Genomic DNA, 20017 nt, shown 5'->3' with positions numbered 1-20017 from the left:
AAGTTCAAATCTTTATTAAAAAGAGTTTTGTTTTTAAATTTAGAGGGGTTTGGAGACCTATGGTTTGCTTGGAGATTTAGTCGTAAGCCCTCAGTGGTAAGTCCCAGCCAGTCTTTGGCAAGTTCCTGGCCTTTCTGTTTCCTCATCTGTAAAACGTATGTAATAGTAATAACAATAATACTAAAATTATCATCATCATCATGTGGCTGATATAGATATAATTTATTATTGTTGTTATATGGCTGATAGGATAAAAAAATATATAAATGCGAAAAACCTTTGCAAATCATCAAATGCTACACGTTTGTATTATTTTCCTGATTTTCTTCTGAACTACTCATTTTTCCAAGAAACGACTTCTCATGTTACTGTAGGGATTACATTTGATGTTTAAAGCAAACTAAAAAAACATCTCTGGGCATCTTTAAATACTTCTGAAGTTGCTTTATTATTGAATATGTAGAGAACTGATCTTCAGTGAACAAGGTTATTTCTTCATACAATAAAAAGAGACAATTTGAAACACTGTTGGTGCATATTTTTAAGTGCAAGAAATCAATTAATGAGAATAGTTGTCTATAATACTTAGCATTGTAATTTTGTAGAGAACTCATTTTCAAGGGGATGTGTGATATTTTGGGGTGATTACCTACATCGAATAATAGTGGATGTTTGAACTGTTTTGTAAATTTAACTTCATAATATCCAATTTTATACAAGTTCTGAATACTGATTACAGGAACTGCTGGCTCTAATCTGATCGTTTAGGTATAGAGAGAACTGTTTGGAAGTTGTAAAATGTCTTTATGCCATCTACACTTTGTGTTTTATAAAACCCCAAGCAAAATAACTCAGAGAGACTTGTCTGTTCTTCAGGACTAAATGGATAATTCAAGTGTCCTTGTGACATCTCTGAAGAGGATTCAAGAATGGACAATTTTGTGACAAAATTTTTCTCTTTACTTACCTTCGTGATTTGTTCCTTCACAAGTTGAGCTGTTATGTTTCAATTAGAGCTCAGGGACAAGACTCCATGTAAGACCAAATTATTTAAAATTTCTCTGTTTATATGGCCTATGAGAGGCTATAATTCTTTTAGGACTATAGAGAAGATCCTGGTAGCTTACTTTTAACCCCTGTTGTTCTTCATTTTCTAATTCTCATAGTATAAAATAATAATTAAAAGCAGGCAACGTACCTTAAATTCAATGGGATGATTCTAACTCTCAGTTAATGTAAGGATTTAATGAGGAAGAAACTGGGGTAGCCTTCCAGTTCCTCCGTCACTCTGTGATAAAGCACCTTCCACCTTCCTGCAGAATAAAAAACCTCAACCGGACAGTCTCCAATGGTGTAGGAAGGAATGGTGCATAAATTAATCTGTGCATGTCTTGAAAACAGGCAATGATAGATCATTTACTTCAACCTTAAAGATGAATTAAGGAAGTGTATGAACTTAGAAAAATTTTCACTTGCCTACAAAATTTTTCATGAATTCAATCTCTGCTTGTCTTTTTCATCCAATTCTAGACATAGTCATTTTCTATTGGCCTCTCATCTATTAATCTTAAAAAATGAAGATATGTCTCCTATAGCCTATATGTAAATCTTAGTTTTATTAATAATTTCATATGGTTAGACATGACTATGCTGTAACTATTTTAAGTTCTTTCTTAAATAAAAAAAAACTATGTAACCTGAACCAAACTGTAGGTTTGCTTTTTTCCAAGACCATATGTTTTTACATTATAATTTTATTGTATATTACATATTGGATTCTCTTCCTCCACAACAAAAATTCAAGTGGTAATCTAATTATCCATCCAAGCATTAAAAAATATTGAATTTGCAAGTACACATGAACAATATCCTCTTTTCATTGAAGACAGTCTGCATTGTTTTTATTGAAACAAAAATCATTCCTTGATTAGTATAATTTTAATGTACCAAACTCTTATTAAAAGAAATTATACATTTAATTCTTAGTATCTATACTTAATATTCTTTAATACTAACAAAGATTACATGCATGCATTGAAGGAAGACTAGATACTCTTATGTCTGAGCTTCTCTCATCAGGTAAGAAATAAACTCTATATTGAAAAATGCATGTATTTGAAGTTTTGACCTTACACAGCAGATTAAGGTTTAGACATATTTACTTTGCTGCATTTTGATTCAGAAAGGGCCATATGGGAAGATATGATCCCACCAGCTTCACAATGTTTTTATAATAGTCTCTCAGTAAAAAGAGCTTTATTAAATATAGTGAGACAGAAAATAGTTACAAAATAAACTACAACTTTATAGCTACCCATTGGTAAAAGCCTGCAGTTAATACATTTGGATAAATAACTCCAGTCAGCAACAAAGTGGTTAAACATTTGTGATTTGATTTTATCTCAGCTTGGAATGTGGTTGGAGTATCCCACTTCTAACAACTGTTTGCTAAGTTAAGGCTTTGGTGTTTACACAGTGCTGAATGAAGCAGCCTGGTCCCCAGATGTGACTGCTTCCCAGGCGGCCTTGTTTCAGTCAGATCACGGTCCGCACGGTCCCCGCTCCAACCTTCTTCCTCAGGACGTCCACCAGCCTTTCCAACCTAAGGGGGCGGGGAGAAAAAGGGGAATATATAAAGTGCAATTATTGTCAGGAATGTTTTGGCTGAAAAAGGACAGTATTTGCCTGTGACCAAGCAATCCGGGGAGTCATGTTAAGAAATAAAGCGTCGCTGTAAGCAAGAGGCACCGGTGTAAAGTGCCAAATATTTGAGGTTAAAAAACAACAACAACAACACAAACTTTAACCCACATCTTCAGATTATGTCAGCAGGAGATGCTACATGAATACAGAAGATACTCGTTTCAACACTTACCTGCTTGTGTTAAGGTGGTGAATCAATGATTTCCTATGCAGTGACAGGGTGACACAGTCAATGTAGAGAGTTTCAAACTGATTTTTACCTAAGAAGTACTCATTTCAATACAGAAACGCAAGCACTCTTACATCTGTTACTTAGCTAAATAAGTGACACACGAGTATACTGTACAATTCTTGTAAGTTAAATGTCTTTTTCACAGAGTTAGCTGATGAAAATCCAGCCAGGAATTAGGTGGCTAGTGGGAAAAACTTCATGTCTCAGTGGCATGAAAATAATTTAAATATATACAAATGATTTGATGGTCCTAAAAACAGGCTTTCTGTACTACATTTAAAATCTTTCTATTCCTGAGTAGTATAAACAGGTTAGAAATGATTACATATGCTTTTTAGTCAAAGGTAAGTGATTTTTAGTTAAGAACTCACCCATTATACTGAAAACAGATGAAAAGTTCAGAAGGGCATTCTGTAGTGTTTTTAGGCTACTTTATGGGAGGGAGACCACATTCCTGTGGACCAGTGAGAGTTTTGCTTGACAAAAGACGATGGAATCAGACCATTGATTGTTTTTTTTCTTTTAGTTTCTTTACTGAAAGTATAAAATGTTAACTAAAACTTGCTTGGTGTTATACATAGAGAAATCATCATTATAAGTGAAAATCGTGCCTCGTAGTTTTTATATACACAGCCTTCCTCCCTAGATTGCTGAGCAACAGCCTAGTCTGCTCCAGCCTGCCTCATTTATATGGGAGCAGCTTGCTCATTTATATGGATCCATGCATGAGGGTTCTTTGCAAATAAACTTAGTACAGAGCTAGACACTAAAGGAATGAAGGCATTCTTAGTGTCATACACACTGGCTCAGACACACTCATCAGCTGCATCCAACGCTGAAAACTAGCTCCAGGTTACTGGGTGATTCTGCATATATCAAGTCCTGTTAGAAAACACAAATGTGAAATGGAAGAATCTGGTGCATCAAAAAATCTTTGCTTTGAGAATGTAGCAATGATCTCAGAGTGAAAATGCAAATCTGTCCTACATTTGTTACTACAAATTTCTCAAATGTAAGCTACACTTAAGTATTATACATTCACAGCTTCAGCCTATTGGTGCAAATACCTGAACTAGAAAATTCACTGGACAATTCACTCTCTTCATACATCAAGTTGTATAAGTTGGACTATTGACAAAAACTAGTGCTATCCTATTTACTCTGAATATTATGATTCACAGGATTACATAAATCCTTTAATTTAGACAAAGTTTCACTAACTTGAATTGTGGAGGAGGGGGAAGAAAAATGTCAGTATGAAATTTAAAGTGCATTGTTAAAATATGATAGTAACTTGAATGAACTATTGAGAAATAGCTGCCAGTAGAAATCTGGAGAAGACATCAAGAGCCTCTCTCTGCATATATTGTAAAAAGTCAGGAAATCATTACTTTCAAGTTGGTTAAATACATACCTCCTCCACAAAATCATCTGCACTATTAAAAAACTCCCTCGTAATGTAAAAGTAAACTTTATTCTGCATAACTATTATTATCACCACAAGTTCTGAATCGTTGGAATCCCAGATTACTGAGATGAATCCGAGTGTGCTTCTTTTGGCTTCTCCTTTACAGATAGACAGGCTCCTCTTACTTTTGTTTCCTTTTTATGCATTAGGACTTTTTTTCAGTTTAGAACTAGAACAAAGTGCTAAGGGAAGAGGTTAGGAGGAAATACTTAAATATCATGTTTTGCAATGTCTTTACTATATTTCAACAATTACTAGATCAACCACATTCTCAGTTTATCCAGGTTGAATGATTTATGAAAATTTGATCTCAGAAATGAGAAAAATGTCAATTACTTAGTTTTGTGAAAGCTTACTGACTTCTGAAACACAATGGAGCACCTATTCCTTCCTGTAAGGAATGAAATGCACCTGCCAAACGTGCACTGTGCCAACAGGAAGGTTGGCGTGCATGTCTCTGGAAGCACCTTGCAGGATTTGCCTGCAGGCTACTCTTTACTGTCCAAATCAATAATATTTTTAAAAAATTATGTCGCTTACTAGAACAGGCTCCAACTACTTTACATTTTACTCAGCAATTGCTTCCAAGGGCTTCATGCAATAGGAAAAAAAGGTTAGAGCTAGGGTTAGGATTTCCTTATTTTAAATAGGAAGAAACTGAAGAACAGACAAGTAAACCCGTATGCAAGGTTCTGTGGTAAAACAGTGACAAATCTGGGCCTAGTTTCCTGGTTCTTAGTTCAAAGCTACTTCCACTAGGGTTTGGGTGACTGGAAAATTACAGATTTCAGGTTAGAGGTTAATGGATTCTTTGTCTTAACAGCTTCATTAAAATTTTCCCTCAAATTCTTACTTAAGTCAAATTGGGAACACATTTGTTGGTTTATTTCATCTATTATTTTAGTAACAAATTATAGAAAAGTAAATTGATGGCATTGCACATAATTAGGATTTATTAGTTATAACCTATTTTTGCTATAATTTCTATATAAACTTAAAAATATACTTACAGCTATATTCTAGATAGAAATCCTGTTTCAGCAATAAATATTTTTATATTTGGTACGTGTATATAATATGTATATAGTACAACAAAATACATCTTTTTTAAAATTTTATTTTTAAATTGCATTTATTGGGGTGACATTGGTTCACAAAACCATACAGGTTTCAAGTGTACAACCGAACAAAACATCAGCTGCACACTGGGTTGCGGGCCCATTGCCCCAAGCAAAGCCTCTTTCCGTCCCCATTCCCCCTCCCCTTTGCCCACCTCCACCTACCCCACCCCCTTCTCCTCTGGCTATCACCACACTGTTGTCTGTCAATGGAAATACATAGTTTTCCATCAAGTAAATGAACCATAAGTTATTTACAATTTTCTTAATTGGTTTACTTTTAATTTTCACTCTTACAGAATACTGTGATATATTTTAAAAGGCAAGTAATACTTAATGACTACTATGTGCCAGGAACTATGAGAAGCGATTTATGCACAGATTTATTTTTCATTATAACTCCATGACGAAACCAAAAGTAATCTGATCAGAGCCACACTGCTAGTGGGTTCTGGATGCAAGGCCAGGTTAATTACCATCCCGCATCTGTCCGGTGCTATACCACTTCCAAAAATACTGCGCTTTTAAGGCTTATTTCTAAATTTTTGTGAGCTTGAATTACTTTTATTGACTTGATAATTTTGTGGCAAAGTGGCAGAAAGGATTAAAAACAGAACAAATTCCTCATTTTGAGAGAAATTTTTGTACTTGTTAATGTGAGAGTAGCATTCTTATCAGCTCATCAGTTTTCTCCAGAAAAAACACTCCTATTATTTAGGCAATGAGGTTACCCCATCAAACACAGTTGTCTTAAAGTGTTTTATTTCAAGAAGAAAGAACTGGGGAAATTCAAGAGAGATGGGTAACAACCATCCTCCCAGCAGAGAAGACAGAAAAGCCTGGAAAAATGCTGCCCCTAGAGTGTTCCGTTAGTTCCCAAGATCTTGCCCTCCTTCAACCATGACGGCAGGGTGAGGAGACTTGAAATGGACTTTTTTCTTTTGCTATGATGCTGTTCTTTCTCTGATCTTTTAAATGTCTATTTATTTTATCACCTTTTCTTTACACTTTTCATGATTTCCTCAAGAGATGTTATTTGCTTCCTCAATTCCACTTAAATGCTATGACTTCCAAATACAGATCTCCATCGCAACTCTCTTCTGAGTTTCAGACTCATGTATCCAACCGCCCTCAAGTCATTTCCTCTTGCTTCTTATCTAAAACAAAACCTACCTTCTTTGTATGTTTCAGTATTTCTTATCTTGATTAATATTGCCGTTCATTAATTCACTCAACCCTTAAGTTGAAAAAATTTAGAGAAACTTGATACTATATATGTGTATGTGTATTTCCTCACTTCAGTTTGAACCTGTGCAAACTTTGTGATGAAACCACTAATGAAGACAGTGGGAAGCAATGAAAGGGTTTTAGCTCATCTAGTACCATTATTTTCATTTTAGAAATATCACATTGTCAAGAATGTAGGGATGGGATGGAGGCAGGTTGGCCCATAGGTAGGGAGGAAGTCCAGATAGTGCTTTTTAAAAAAAATAATCCTAGTAAGCACAACAATGTGTATCTACTTAAGACCACAAAACTGTACATTTAAAAATAGTTAAAACAGTAAATTTTATGTTATGAAGATTTACCACAATAAAAAAAAAATCTTAGGAGATATGAACCAGAGCTGAGCTGTGCAGATGGCAAGGAGGGGTGAATCTGACAGGTATCTAGAGTATGGAACCGAAAGGACCTAGTGACTGCTGAGGGTCGGGTCCGGGGGATGTGGTGGTCAAGACGGATGACTCTCAGGTGTCTGGTTTTGGTGACTAGACAGCCAGCCATCTGCTAACCAACACAGTGGAGAGGAAGAGCAGTGGAGAACGAATTCAGCTTGGCACGTACAAAGTTGAGACGTTGGTGGGACAGTTGGTGGGCTCTGTATGTAAGGGCATGTGTTAAGAAGGGATTCTAGGTTTATGATGCGGGTTTCCGTTCAATGGGCGAGCACTCACTCTGTAGTTTCTGTGTACCAGGCACTGTTCCAGGCACTGACTGTTCAAAAGAGAGGACACGGGCCCTGCGGAGAAGACTGTGGAAGACACTGAAGTAGAGGGAGGGAGGAGGCCTTTGTAAGCAGGCTCCGGGGCTGCGATTATAGGCATGACTCGCGGCACCGCCACTGAAAACAGGCCTGGACAGCTTCTCCTTGAAGGCTGAAGGGAAGGGTGGGAAGGACACAGCTGTGGGCCATTCTGAAGGTGCGGAGGAAGTGACCTGGCAGATCGTCCCTGCCAGGTTCAGTTTCCCCGTGGAGTAGGAGGCGGAGTTCTCTGCAAAAGCACAGGGCAAGAGGAAAAAGACGCCTGGAGGAGAATGGGGACAGTTTAATGGGACAAGAAAGGGAGGTGATCTTGGGCATGTAAGGGAACGTTAAAGGTTACATAATTTGTAGGAGACATTGATCGTCATAGTAGTATAACCCCCCCCATTAGCTCTATACTTTTGGGGTAGATATGGTTCTAGAGGGCAAATTATAGAAGTTATAGGTAAGTATGACACAGGGCAAGTGGGCTGAAACACAGCGTGGAAGGCTGTGTCCTGGGGAGAAAATGATTAAACCTAGAAGCCAGACGGGGTGGAGAAGAAAGCAAGTCTGTAAGGGGCTGGCAGCTTAGGGAAAAATGGAGGGGGCAAGGGGCTAGATGTTGTCTTGATCTGCATCGAGGCTAAACAGCGAGCGTGCTTGAAATAAGCCTGTGGTTATTGTCAAAGAAGCAGCTTTGATCTTAGGATTTCGATGTAAAAAAGTTCTGAGAGATCTACAACGTCCACTGTAGCTGAAGTGGAGAGGAGGTAAAGGTCGTTAGCATTCACAGGGGAACAGGACAGATGACTGACACCGATGCTGACATTTCTTAGCGTGAACGTCGGGGAAGAGAGGGAGAGGCCCTGAATCAGGTGCCTGAAACTCACACTGAAGGAACGGGCCGAACAGCAGATACCGCTGACGTGGAGCGACAGAGAGAAAGCTGGATGCTCTCATCTGACCACATGCGGCGTGGAAGCAAGAGTTTCTAGGCTGTGATACCTGGCAAATGTGACGGATTTGCAGAGCACGGCTTGCTGAAGTTGATGTCATGCCTAATATAGTTCACTGCCCACAGCCCTTACTCTATTTTTAAATTAAAATTTAATTATTGTTCTGTGTTTCAACTTTCAAGATATATTCACTAAAAAGTTCATGAGTCATTCTTTATCAAAACCAAAAAATAAATTCCAAAATTTTACCAACCTAACAATACTATGATGGTATTGTGCATTTTGTCTGACCCCCAAAAGACATTTTTAAAATGGAAAGGGTTCACTATTAAACAGATAAGGGCTTACAAATAGATCTCACTTTTATAAAACTTTAAGCCTAAAACATTTTGTGTGTGTTTTTGTCAGCAAGTCAGTGTTAATAATGAATTGTGGCTGATTTAGACATGGGCATAATTTATTTATCTATAATTGACATTATAACAACAATAGTTAAAATATGATTTCAACTGTAATTAGACTAGAGTAAATGAAGAAAAATTGATAATCAGAGATGTGGGAAGCCAAAGTAATTATCACAAGAACAATTTACTGAAGAAAAAGGAGGATGTACGACAATTATTTACTATATAAATTCATGTAAAATATTTTGAAAGGATGCCACAAAAAATAGAGACTGCAGATGAACATCACTTTTAAGATTTTTATTGTAAAACAGATTATCAATGCAAATGGCTAGGGACATTTTTACTTATTTTTAAATTACTTATTTTGGGGGGTTATCTTAAAAATAAATTTTTAATTGAATTTATTGGGGTCACATTGGTTAATGAAATCATATAAGTTTCAAGAGTACGATTCTGTAACACATCATCTGTACATTGTACTGTGTTCACCATCCAAAGCCTAGTCCCCTTCCATCACCACTTCTACCTCCCCCACCCCCTTTCCCTCTGGTAATCACCATACTGTTCTCTGTGTCTATGAGTTTTGTTTTCGTTTTCTGCTTAATTCCTTCACCTATTTCACCCAGTTTCCCAGCCCTTCTCCCCCCTGACAGCTGTCAGTCTTTTCTCTGTAGGAAAAAATTTAAAAATATCTTAACAAAAGATTGTGTTAAAAATATTAGCCTAGGTTAAAGGACTTAAGTAGACACTTCTCCAAAGAGCACATACAGATGGCCAAGAGATATGGAAAAATGCTCAAGTCACTAATCATCAGAGAGATGCAAATTAAAACCACAATCACCTCACATTTGCCAGAATGGCTACCATCAATAAATTAACGAACAACAAGTGCTGGCGAGGGTGTGGAGAAAGGGGAACCCTAGTACACTGCTCGTGGGAATGCAGACTGGTGCAGCCACTATGGAAAGCAGTATGGAGGTTCCTCAAAAAATTAACAATGGAACTGCCATTTGACCCAGTGATGCCACTTCTAGAAATATATCCTAAGAAACCCAAAACACCAATTAGAAAGCACTTATGCACCCCTATGTTCATAGCAGCATTATTTACAATAGCTAAGATCTGGAAACAGCCCAAGTGCCCATCAGTAGATGAGTGGATAAAAAGCTGTGGTTCATTTATACCATGGAATACTACGCAGCTATAAAAAAGGAAAGATCTCTTACCCTTTGGGACTTGGAGAGTATTATGCTAAGTGAAATAAACCAGTAGGAGAAAGACAAGTATCACATGATCTCACTTATATGTGGAATCTAATGAACAAAATAAACTGATGAACAAAATAGATCCAGAGACATGGAAGCAGTGAACAGACTGATGAATCTCAGTGGGAAGGCGAGGGTGGGGGAGTGGGTGGGGAGAGATTAGCCAAAGAACTTATAGGCATATATGCATAACCAGTGGACACAGACAATGGTGTGGGGAAGGCCTGTGTCCGGGGGCAGAAGTGGGGTGGAGGGGATCAATGGGGGGGAAAAGGGGACATCTGTGATAAAAGAATATTAGCCTAGTTAATGTCATAGATAAATTTACATGGATATGCTATAACACTGAGAAGAATCTAGCATTCATCTCCCTGTTAATCCTCATATCAAGATCTTTGAGATTAAGTAGAAACCTCTACCATCCCAAACACAAGATAATACTCAGGAAATAAAGCTTACAAAATTATTATGGCTCTTGAAATGATTTTGGGCCACATCTTTCCTATACTTCAGATGAAAAGATTCCGTAACATTTGTTTTGTTTGGGCCAGTCATAGGGCACAAGTGTGAAAGTAGAAAAGTTAGTCTTTATTTCCCATAGACCTATGCCTAAAATAATTTGGTAATGATAATTATTAAAATGGAATTCCAATAGCAGTAAAGAAATCTAGAGGGAGAGACAGAAACCAAAATCAAACCAAAAAACAAAACCAGTGCTAAGCAGAAATTTACCCAAAGGCACTTCTCTGACTTCCCATCAAGAACCTAGTCCCCGAATCTTCTCTTCCCTTTGACTAAATACTAGCCTTTAAAAACATGATGTTGTTTTTAAAAATAATGTTATGTGATTGAAAGGAACTGATTTCCCCCACTTTAAATGGGGAGAGTATAGGGGCTTGTTGGAAAAGATGTTAAGTGAAATTTCACCCTAAGTGAGAACTAAGTTAAGGTTACCCTTTTTATATCAGGAGGAATTTAGTTAATGTGACAATAATTACTGATTCTTAAAACCAGCATCTTCAGCTCTTCTTTTTGATTTTATAACTTGTCAGGAGGGAAAAACTAAGCACACAAAAGAATGGAATTGCCACAGATGTGAATTATTTATGCATCTTCAACAGGAGAAGCACCAGAGTAAACAGCAAGCCGGCAGCCCTGGCCGGTGTGGCTCAGTTGGCTGGAGCATGATCCCTGTGCACCAAAAGGTGGCAGATTCGATTCCCGGTCAGGACACATACTCAGGTTGCGGGTTTGATCCCTGGTCAGGGCACGTAAGGGAAGCAACTGATCAATGTTTCTCTCTCACATGGATGTTTCTCTCTCTCTCAAATCAATAAAAACAAACAAAAACCAAGCAGGCATATGTAGGAAAAATTTGATAACAAGGATAACCATTTTAACTATTCCATTCAAAACTCTTGATTTTTAAGAGTTGAAATGGGGTATGCTAGTGGTATTATTTAAAAAGAATGCAGATTTTAAAAAAATTCTGGTTTTTGTGTTTTGCCCTGCTCCGAAGTTTAAAGGACAGTCCATATGAACCTCCCCCTAAGTTACATGTGAAGCTACAGAGAAGGCCTTTGTGTCTTTCAGCCTGAAACGGATTGTTTTGGTTATGTCATTGTCCATTTAAAATATCATTTTCACTACTTTTAGAGGGTCTTTTGTTTAAAATTAAGAGTGATAAGTCATTTCTTTCTTAAATATTGTTTTGAAAATTGCTGAATTATATTGTGCCAAAAGTGTTTTGTTTTTTTCCCTATGGAGAATTGATCTTTGGTTTCAAAATAAGGATACAGTAAATAGAAGTTTGGAGTTTCATCTCATTCATGGTATTTTTAGACTGCTGGGTAGTCACTGCTTCTTTCTGGCAGTATCAAATGCAAAGTTATCAGATTTAAATATTTTACATAAAGTCTTAAACTTTTAAAAAATATGTTTTTATTGATTTTAGAGAGAGAGGAAGGGAGAGGGATAGAGAGATAGAAACATCAATGAGAGAAATATTGGTCAACTAGTTGCCTCCTGCACGCCCCCTACTAGGGATCGAGCCCGAAGCCGGGCCATGTGCCCTGACCAGGAATCGAAGTGGTGACCCCTTGGTTCATGGATTGACATTCAACCACTGAGCCACACTCGCAGGGCAAAGTCCTAAATTTTTTATATGAATAAAAGAAATTAATCCTTCTAAAACATTAAAATTTACCTAAGTAATGTAATCATGAAAAGTCATATTTCTCTGAAAAGTTTTATACATACTACTGATAGAATATACATTATTTATTTAGAATTGCCATCACAACAACATATAAAAGGTAAAGCATTATAAAGGTCTATACCATGCAGGTAAAAAAATGAAACATATTTATACTTCATACATTTCAAAAATAGTATATATTCCAAACATATACATTTTTTTAAACTTTAGTGTTGACACTATTACAGATATCCCCATCCCCCCCACCTTAACTTGCCTCCACCCAGTCCCTCCGCCCTCCCTCTGGCCATCACCACACTGTAGTCTTTGCCTATGGGTTATGCATATATGTTCTTCGGCTAATCTCTCCACCTTCTTTCATCCAGTCACCGCCCCCCGCCTCCCCCCCCACTGACAGCTGTCAGTCTGTTCCACATATCCACGCCTCTGTTTCTATTTTGTCCGTTTATTTTGTTCATTTGATTCCACATATAAGTGAGGTCATATGGTATTTGACCTAACTGGCTTATTACACTTAGCATAATAATCTCCAGGTCTATCCATTCTGTCATAAAAGGTAAGATTTCCTTTTTTATGGCTGCGTAGTGTTGCATGGTGTAAATGTATCACAGCTCTTTTACCCACTCATCTACCGATGGGCACTTGGGCCGCTTCCAGATCTTGGCTACTATAAATAATACTGCTATGAACATAGGGGTGCATATATTCTTTTGAATTGGTGTTTCAGGTTTCTTTGGATATATCCTCAGAAGTGTGATTGTTAGATCAAAAGGCAGTTCCATTTTTAATTTTTTGAGGAAACTCCATGCTGTTTTCCACAGTGGCTGCACCAGTCTGCATTCCCACCAGCAGTGCACTAGGGTTCCTTTTGTCCACACCCTTGACAACAGTTTGTTGATTTGTTGATGGAGCCATTCTGACAGGTGTGGGGTGATATTTCATTGTGGTTTTAATTTGCATCTCTCTGATTAGTAATGTTGAGCAGTTTTTTCATATGTCTCTTGGCCACCTGTATGTCCTCTTTGGAAAAGTGTCCATTTAGGTCATTTGCCCATTTTTTAATTGGATGGTTTGTCTTCCTGGTGTTGAGTTGTACAAGTTCTTTATATATTTTGGAAATTAACCGCTTACCAGATGTCTCATTGGCAAATATGTTCTCCCATACAATGAGTTCCCTTTTCATTTTATTAATGGTTTCTTTTGTTTTGTATTTTATAGATAAGGAATTCTGGATGCATAGAAAGACAAGCATTTCTGAGTTTCATTTCTTTCTGATATCTCATTTTTATATGCCACTTGTAAATGCCAATTCTGTTCTTTAATATCTATTCACTTCACAGTTAATACTTTTCAAGCACCATAGAAGACTTGAAATTGAATCACATATATCTTTTTTTATGTGTTAAAGTGTTAGTATTGAGGATTAATGGGCTTTATTCTCAGTATTTAGATTAGATTATTCATTGGTGGTTGCTGACATAGAAACATATTAACTCTTTTGAGCTGACAGGACACTATTTAGTAAATTGCCTTAGAGGACTGAGTTACAGTGATCTTAAATGTGAATTATACTTATGTTCAAATTTATTTACAGTGAGTAATTTATTCACTAATGGATTTTTCATGTGACTTCCTTTCCAGGTGTGGGGAAACTTTTTTCTGCCAAGGCCATTTGGATATTTATAACATCATTTGAGGGGTATACAAAATTATCAACTTAAAAATTAGTTGTGAAAAAAACTCCTAGATTTATTGAATTTTGAGTCCTGCCTGCAGTTGCTGTGGCAGGGCCAGACCAAATGATTTTGCAGGCCGTATACAGCCCGTGGGCCGGACGGTCCTTACTCCTGCTTTACACTTCCAGTATTTGCACTGTTAACAATACATATAGATTTTTATATTCTAGAAACTACCTTAAATTTGGCAGCAAAGGTAATAAATAAGGCCTCATATATTTATAAGGAGTATGACTTACAGAGTACTAGATAGCATTTTGTAAGGCCAATGAAAACTATTTCTTAATTAGTGGAGCATTCTCACCTGGGTGTGAAGAACAGCCTTATACCTGCCTCCTGATAAAACTGATAAAATCCTAAAGGTTTTTCAAATATACTATAAAGCATGATACATGAGAGTTGTAATTTATTATTATTTTTCCTTAGATTAGATTATGTTTGGTCAACACAGTAGTGTTTATGTCTTCTGCTATATGTTTTGTTACCTAAATTTGGTAGAAATACTTCTTTTGAGTAAATAACCTAGATGATATTAATGAATAATTGCTATAAATCTTTGCTAATCGCCCATGCTCATCATGTGCCTTTTTAAACAAAATAATTACAAGAATTCTTTCCCCATCTGCTTTCAGCTGCGTGACACCCACCTAGCAGCCCGGTTTAGTTAGTTCTTCCAGGTGATACCATCTCAGGAACTGATCCGCCGTTTGCCCAGTAAGGAGTTAGGAGTGACACTTGGAACCACAGCCTTGGCATCAGCCTGGCTTTGAATGGCTTGAGGTGCAGCTCGGAAGAATAATCTTTGTCATTCAGAATGACTTTGGACATTCTGACTTTCAGCACTAAACTCTACAGAAAGAGTTTGATTATGTGGGAAACAGGACCATGTAACCTAAACTGCCGTCATTCCGAAGACATTCCCATGGGTATTTCAATTATTCCCAGAGAAGGAGCGTCCGAAGCCCTTCCCTTCTTTTACTCTTCAGTGTCTGGAAGCCAATTTTGATGAGTTTTATATCTGCTATCACACAGTGCTGTTCTCAAACTCAACTTAATATTTTTTCTCATAAGTTCATAAGTTAGGGTTACACAGAAAGAAAATGAAATTAGTTCTTAGCACTGAACTAAAGACATTCTATTAATGGCACTGTGTTATTCCTGTTAGGCAGAAAAATCCTAAAAATACCGCCTATTTCTTCACTCCTCACATTTCTCTAGTCACCAGATCACAGTGTTTTTCTCCACGGTGTTTCTGATACGAATCCCTTCCTGCACCCTGGCTGCCGCCAGCACTGGCCTAAGGCGAACCCGCTCCGGCGGACCCTCCCCAGGGCTAAGCGAGACTGATACTCCTAAAATGCGACTTCCATTAAGAAACCTTTGCCGCTTACGAAACTCTACAAGGGCTCATTCCCTGTCACACGCACTCCAGATGCCTTTGCCTGCTGTTGAACGCATTCAGTAACTAAGCCCAGCCGAGACTCTCTGATGTCATCGCAGGAACCTGGGCTCCTGCCAGGCCGACCTTTGCACTGGCCCCTCTTGGCACCTCTGCTTCATTTATGCTCTTTCCCTCCTCTTTCCCCTCCTCTCTCCTGTCTGTTTCTTCAAGTCCCAACCATTCTACAGGACCAAGTTCAATTTCCTCAAGGCTTCCTTTCCTCCAGAGTTCCTGCACTGAACAATTGACAGGTTATTCAGTACTACTGCGCTCTGCAAAATGACAATAAGGCAAAATAGAAACTAGATGTTACTAGTGTCACATCAGATGCAGGATATCAAATATTCTCTAGCTCAACAAATCCAGGAATTTGTGCCTTCTCGAAATATTTAGCTACAACTACGTACAATGAAGTAGTATTTGGAAGTAACTACCAATGCTTTAAACTTCTTGTGGGCAAGAACCATATAGCCCACCTTTTATTGATTCCATCAAATTTAATAGAGAGCTAAGTACATAACAATATTTTTGTGAGTTGTCTTTATATCTTGTAATAATAGTAACAGAGATGAAAACATAATCCTAATTTACTGCTTGTTTTCCCCTATACTGGTCTATATTTCTCACTAAAATCCAGTATCTTTCCAATTTTTAATTCCACATAGTATGTAGTCGGACTAACCAGAAACTTTTTGTATTCATGTTTACAATGAAACAGCTAGGAGAACAGATACTGCCAGCTGTAATGGAACAAGTTAAAAGAGCCAGTCTTCTTCATAGTTGTTACCTTTTTGCCAAACAGTTTCCATTGGCAGTGTGCTTCTAAAGCTTATGTACACACACCCATGGACTTAAGTCATTCATATTAATCTGTCAAAAAGTGCTGGTCCACTATTTTGACATGCTTGCGAGAACAGAGCATGACTTACTATCCTCAAAGCAAGCTATTAACTCCTGTCTAAACTTTCTCAATCTGAACTAGACCATAGGGCAACTCTTTGAAGGGAAGCATACTCTGCCTTTTTGAGCTTTACAGCATTCTGCTCTATTATGTGCCAGTGTCTTTGAAGGATATAAAAAAGCCATATTTAAAAAGTATAGAAATTTTGAATAAAAATTCTCAGTCCTTATACCATAAGAAGTACATCTGAATTAAATTCTATATATATCCTTATATATACAGAGTTTATAATTTAGGTGATTCTTATGATAGAAAGTATTTATGATGTGTTTTATAGTTAAAGGGTAAGGTGAAATGTTAATCCATATACTATAAAAATCCCAGCACTATATTTCTCTTTCCCATATATCCAAAGAGATTTAAAATCTGCAGTTTTTCAGTTGCATCTCCATAAAGAGCCTAATTGCTTTTCTAATTAACAGAAACTTTTTCTAAAAATTCTAAGTAGTTTTTAACTCAACAATTCCACTTCCAGGAATTTGTGTTCTCTGCAATAATTGCAGATATGGGCAAATATTTAGCTGTAATTATGTTCATTGCAGCAGTATTTTAAAACAACTAAGTAGTAACAATAATGAATTAGTTAAATAAATTATGGTAAACCATATGATAGGTTTAAAGTCATTTAAGTTATTTAGTAAAATAGTATGGACAATGTCATGGATGGTCATTCATAACATTTAGTGAATCAAGTTATATTGTATGTACTATTAAATCATTTTGTCAAAATGCCAAGTTGCTTAGCAATATTTAATTTTTTCCTAAAATTAATGTATATTGCTTTAGTAACTTGCAAAAATACATACTGTGGTTAAAAAGCATTTTTAAAATGTTTGGTCTATCAAAAATGATATTATTTAATATTTCTCTCAATAAAGATGCACACGTACTTAGCCACTACAGTGAACAACAGGCGCTTGGAAGAGAAAATGCCACCTCCTTCTCTTCCCGTTCTCACTTGGTTTTTGTTGAACCCTCCACAGGTTTGGGGGTTCTGTGAGGCTGCCAGAAAGCATGCGGCTTAAAAGTTACATGTGGCTCTAAAGTATTTATATTTAGTACCTATATTATATAGATTTTACAATTTTACTTAATAGCTAGAATTTTCCTAGAAAAAACAAATTAAGGGGACATATGGTACACAAAGATTTAAGAACTATTCATTTCATTGTTTTTTAACATGAATAAAGGCTGTACAATTTTGCTAATTAAGTATTTACAAATAAAAAATTATTTGAGCTAAAAGACACACTTCCTTATCCAGTCAAAGCTACCTCAGTACCTCCCTTTAATCTCCCACACCCAAATGAGGCCAAGCCAGCCTGCGGAGCTCAAACCGCTCGCTGTTTTGATCCTGTTTGTCTATCCTTGCAGGGTATTTGCTTTGGAAGAGGAGATTTATGGTTGAAGAACTATGACTAAATAGCTTATTTGCGAAGATAAACCACCCGGAATTACTATTAAGGTATAAAAACAATTATCCACGGAACTGTTAATTAATAAAAACAATCTTTTGTTTAAAAGAAAAAAAGTACACAAAGACCAAGTTTATAAATAGTTCTCATGCTTTTTCTATGCACTTAATTATAAATAATTAATCTCCAGTAGGCAACTAAGAGAAGGCAAGCTGCCTTAGTTATCACAAAATGCTACAATTTAACAAATGTAAACCTGACAATGTAAAAAAACAACAAAAAAACCCCTCTGTTCAAAAAATAACATAAGCAAAGTTTTAAATGGGGGAAATGTTCACAATACATATAACAAAAAGCTAATTTATTTACTATCCAGACTTTATATTAATTAATAAAAATTAACAGTCTATTACAAAAAATGGGAAAAGGTCACAATGAGGCAGTTCACATAAAAAGAAAAACATATTGCAAATAAAAATACAAAAAATTGCTTAACTTTATTCATAATTTAAGTTAAATAAGCATATTAAAATGAGATATAATTTTCACCTTTCTGATTGAAAGGTTAAAAACATTGATAACACTAAATAGTGGTGAAGCTTGGGAAAATCAATATTCTCATAGATTATAAGTTGTTCATATAACCTTAAAAAAGTTTATTGATTTCAGAGAGGGAGGAAAAGAGAGAGAAAAAAACCACTGATTTGTTGTTCCACTTATTTATGCATTCATTGGGTGATTCTTGTATGTGCCCTAACAAAGATCGAACTTGCAACCTTGGTGTGTTGGGCCAGCACTCTAACTAACTGAGCTACCCAGTCAGAGCCTCATATAACTTTTTAAAAGAACAATTTGCTAATACTTGGAATTGAAAAGGGAGACATTTTTGAATCTTAAAATTTTCATTTCTAGAAATTTATCCTATAGTTCTATTGCAAGAACCATAAAAAAATATGCTTAAGAAAGGCTGTTCACTTGTAGCACTGTTTGTAACAGCAAATTAAAAAACCTAAGTAAGCAAAACCAAATCCTTTTCTCACAGAATTTGCACTCTAGTCAACAAAACATATATGTATAAAGTAATTTTTTAAGATTGAAATTAAAATTTTACAATGTTTTGTACTGGCTGGAAATGAACAATCAGTGGTTATATATATTTTGTAGGAAAATTGATTATATTTTACAGACTGAAATTTCCAAGTTAATTCTTTTAGCATTATTAAGTTACACACATTTGCCTTTACTTTTCTTGGGCACATCAGTATACATTCTTATTCATGAGTAGGCAAAATGCTTTGCTTAAAACAGATCAGATTCACAGAATTGTGAGGAAAGAGTTTTTAGGGAGAAGTTCAAACCAGCTTGTATTTGGGCTACAATGAGAACTTGATGCTCTAAAATACTTTTATTTGTTTCTGCAGTTTATCTTCTCCTTTTGTGGCTCATCCTTCAAAAGCTACCTGCAGGCTGTAATAAAAGGACATCTTTTCCAGAGAAAACCATAAATTCCTCTTTCAAAAAAAAAAATCCTTTATGTGTGGCCTTTGGTTTTTTCCTTTTACTTAACCCAACTAATAGGTGGCTATGCATCTCACTAAGCATAAAACTTAACTAACTTGTGAGATTCCAGGAAAGAACTTTAACAACAATGGAATAAAGTTTTGGGAAGTTTTTGAAATATAAAAAGCTCCTACTGTGACAAAACCCTCACGATAAGTTCAGCCTGGTGCATTAAGTCACGACATGACCTGGCATCATAAAGCAGCATACCCCATACGTACAACAGTTACCCTGACCAGAGGCTTGACATAAATATTAGTTTGAAGAGACTGTTATTTAATACAGTTATTAAAAACCCTATTTAATCAAAGAAGTTATATGCATTGCCCATGGGCACAGGCAATAATACAGTGAAGCCTGGGGTGGAGGGTAGCCGGGTGGAGGGGGCAATGAGGGAAAAACAAGGGTGGGCATCTGTAATACTCTCAAAAATAATAAAAACACAAAACAAAAAAAACCTATTTAAAAACATTTATCACTCTTTTATAATTTTCTGTTACTGAAACTTAAA

General features: G+C 36.4%; 1 protein-coding gene across 1 annotated transcript in view; it reads right to left on the bottom strand.

Annotated features, from left to right (window-relative positions):
* Positions 1 to 364: 364 nt before the first annotated feature.
* The window catches only part of MIPOL1 (mirror-image polydactyly 1), a 241455-nt gene continuing 221802 nt past the window's right edge, over positions 365 to 20017 (bottom strand). Inside the window, exon 11 of the mRNA XM_016198454.2 lies at positions 365 to 2602. Within this exon, the coding sequence (XP_016053940.2) occupies positions 2536 to 2602 (67 nt within the window). The 3' untranslated portion in view covers positions 365 to 2535. The remainder of the gene's footprint in view (positions 2603 to 20017) is intronic.

This window comes from Miniopterus natalensis, chromosome 1 (genome assembly GCF_054644295.1).
Source record: "Miniopterus natalensis isolate mMinNat1 chromosome 1, mMinNat1.hap1, whole genome shotgun sequence".
Taxonomy (NCBI): Eukaryota; Metazoa; Chordata; class Mammalia; order Chiroptera; family Miniopteridae; genus Miniopterus; species Miniopterus natalensis.
The sequence above is the reverse complement of the archived record's forward strand: the minus strand, read 5'-3'. Positions and strand labels throughout refer to the sequence as shown.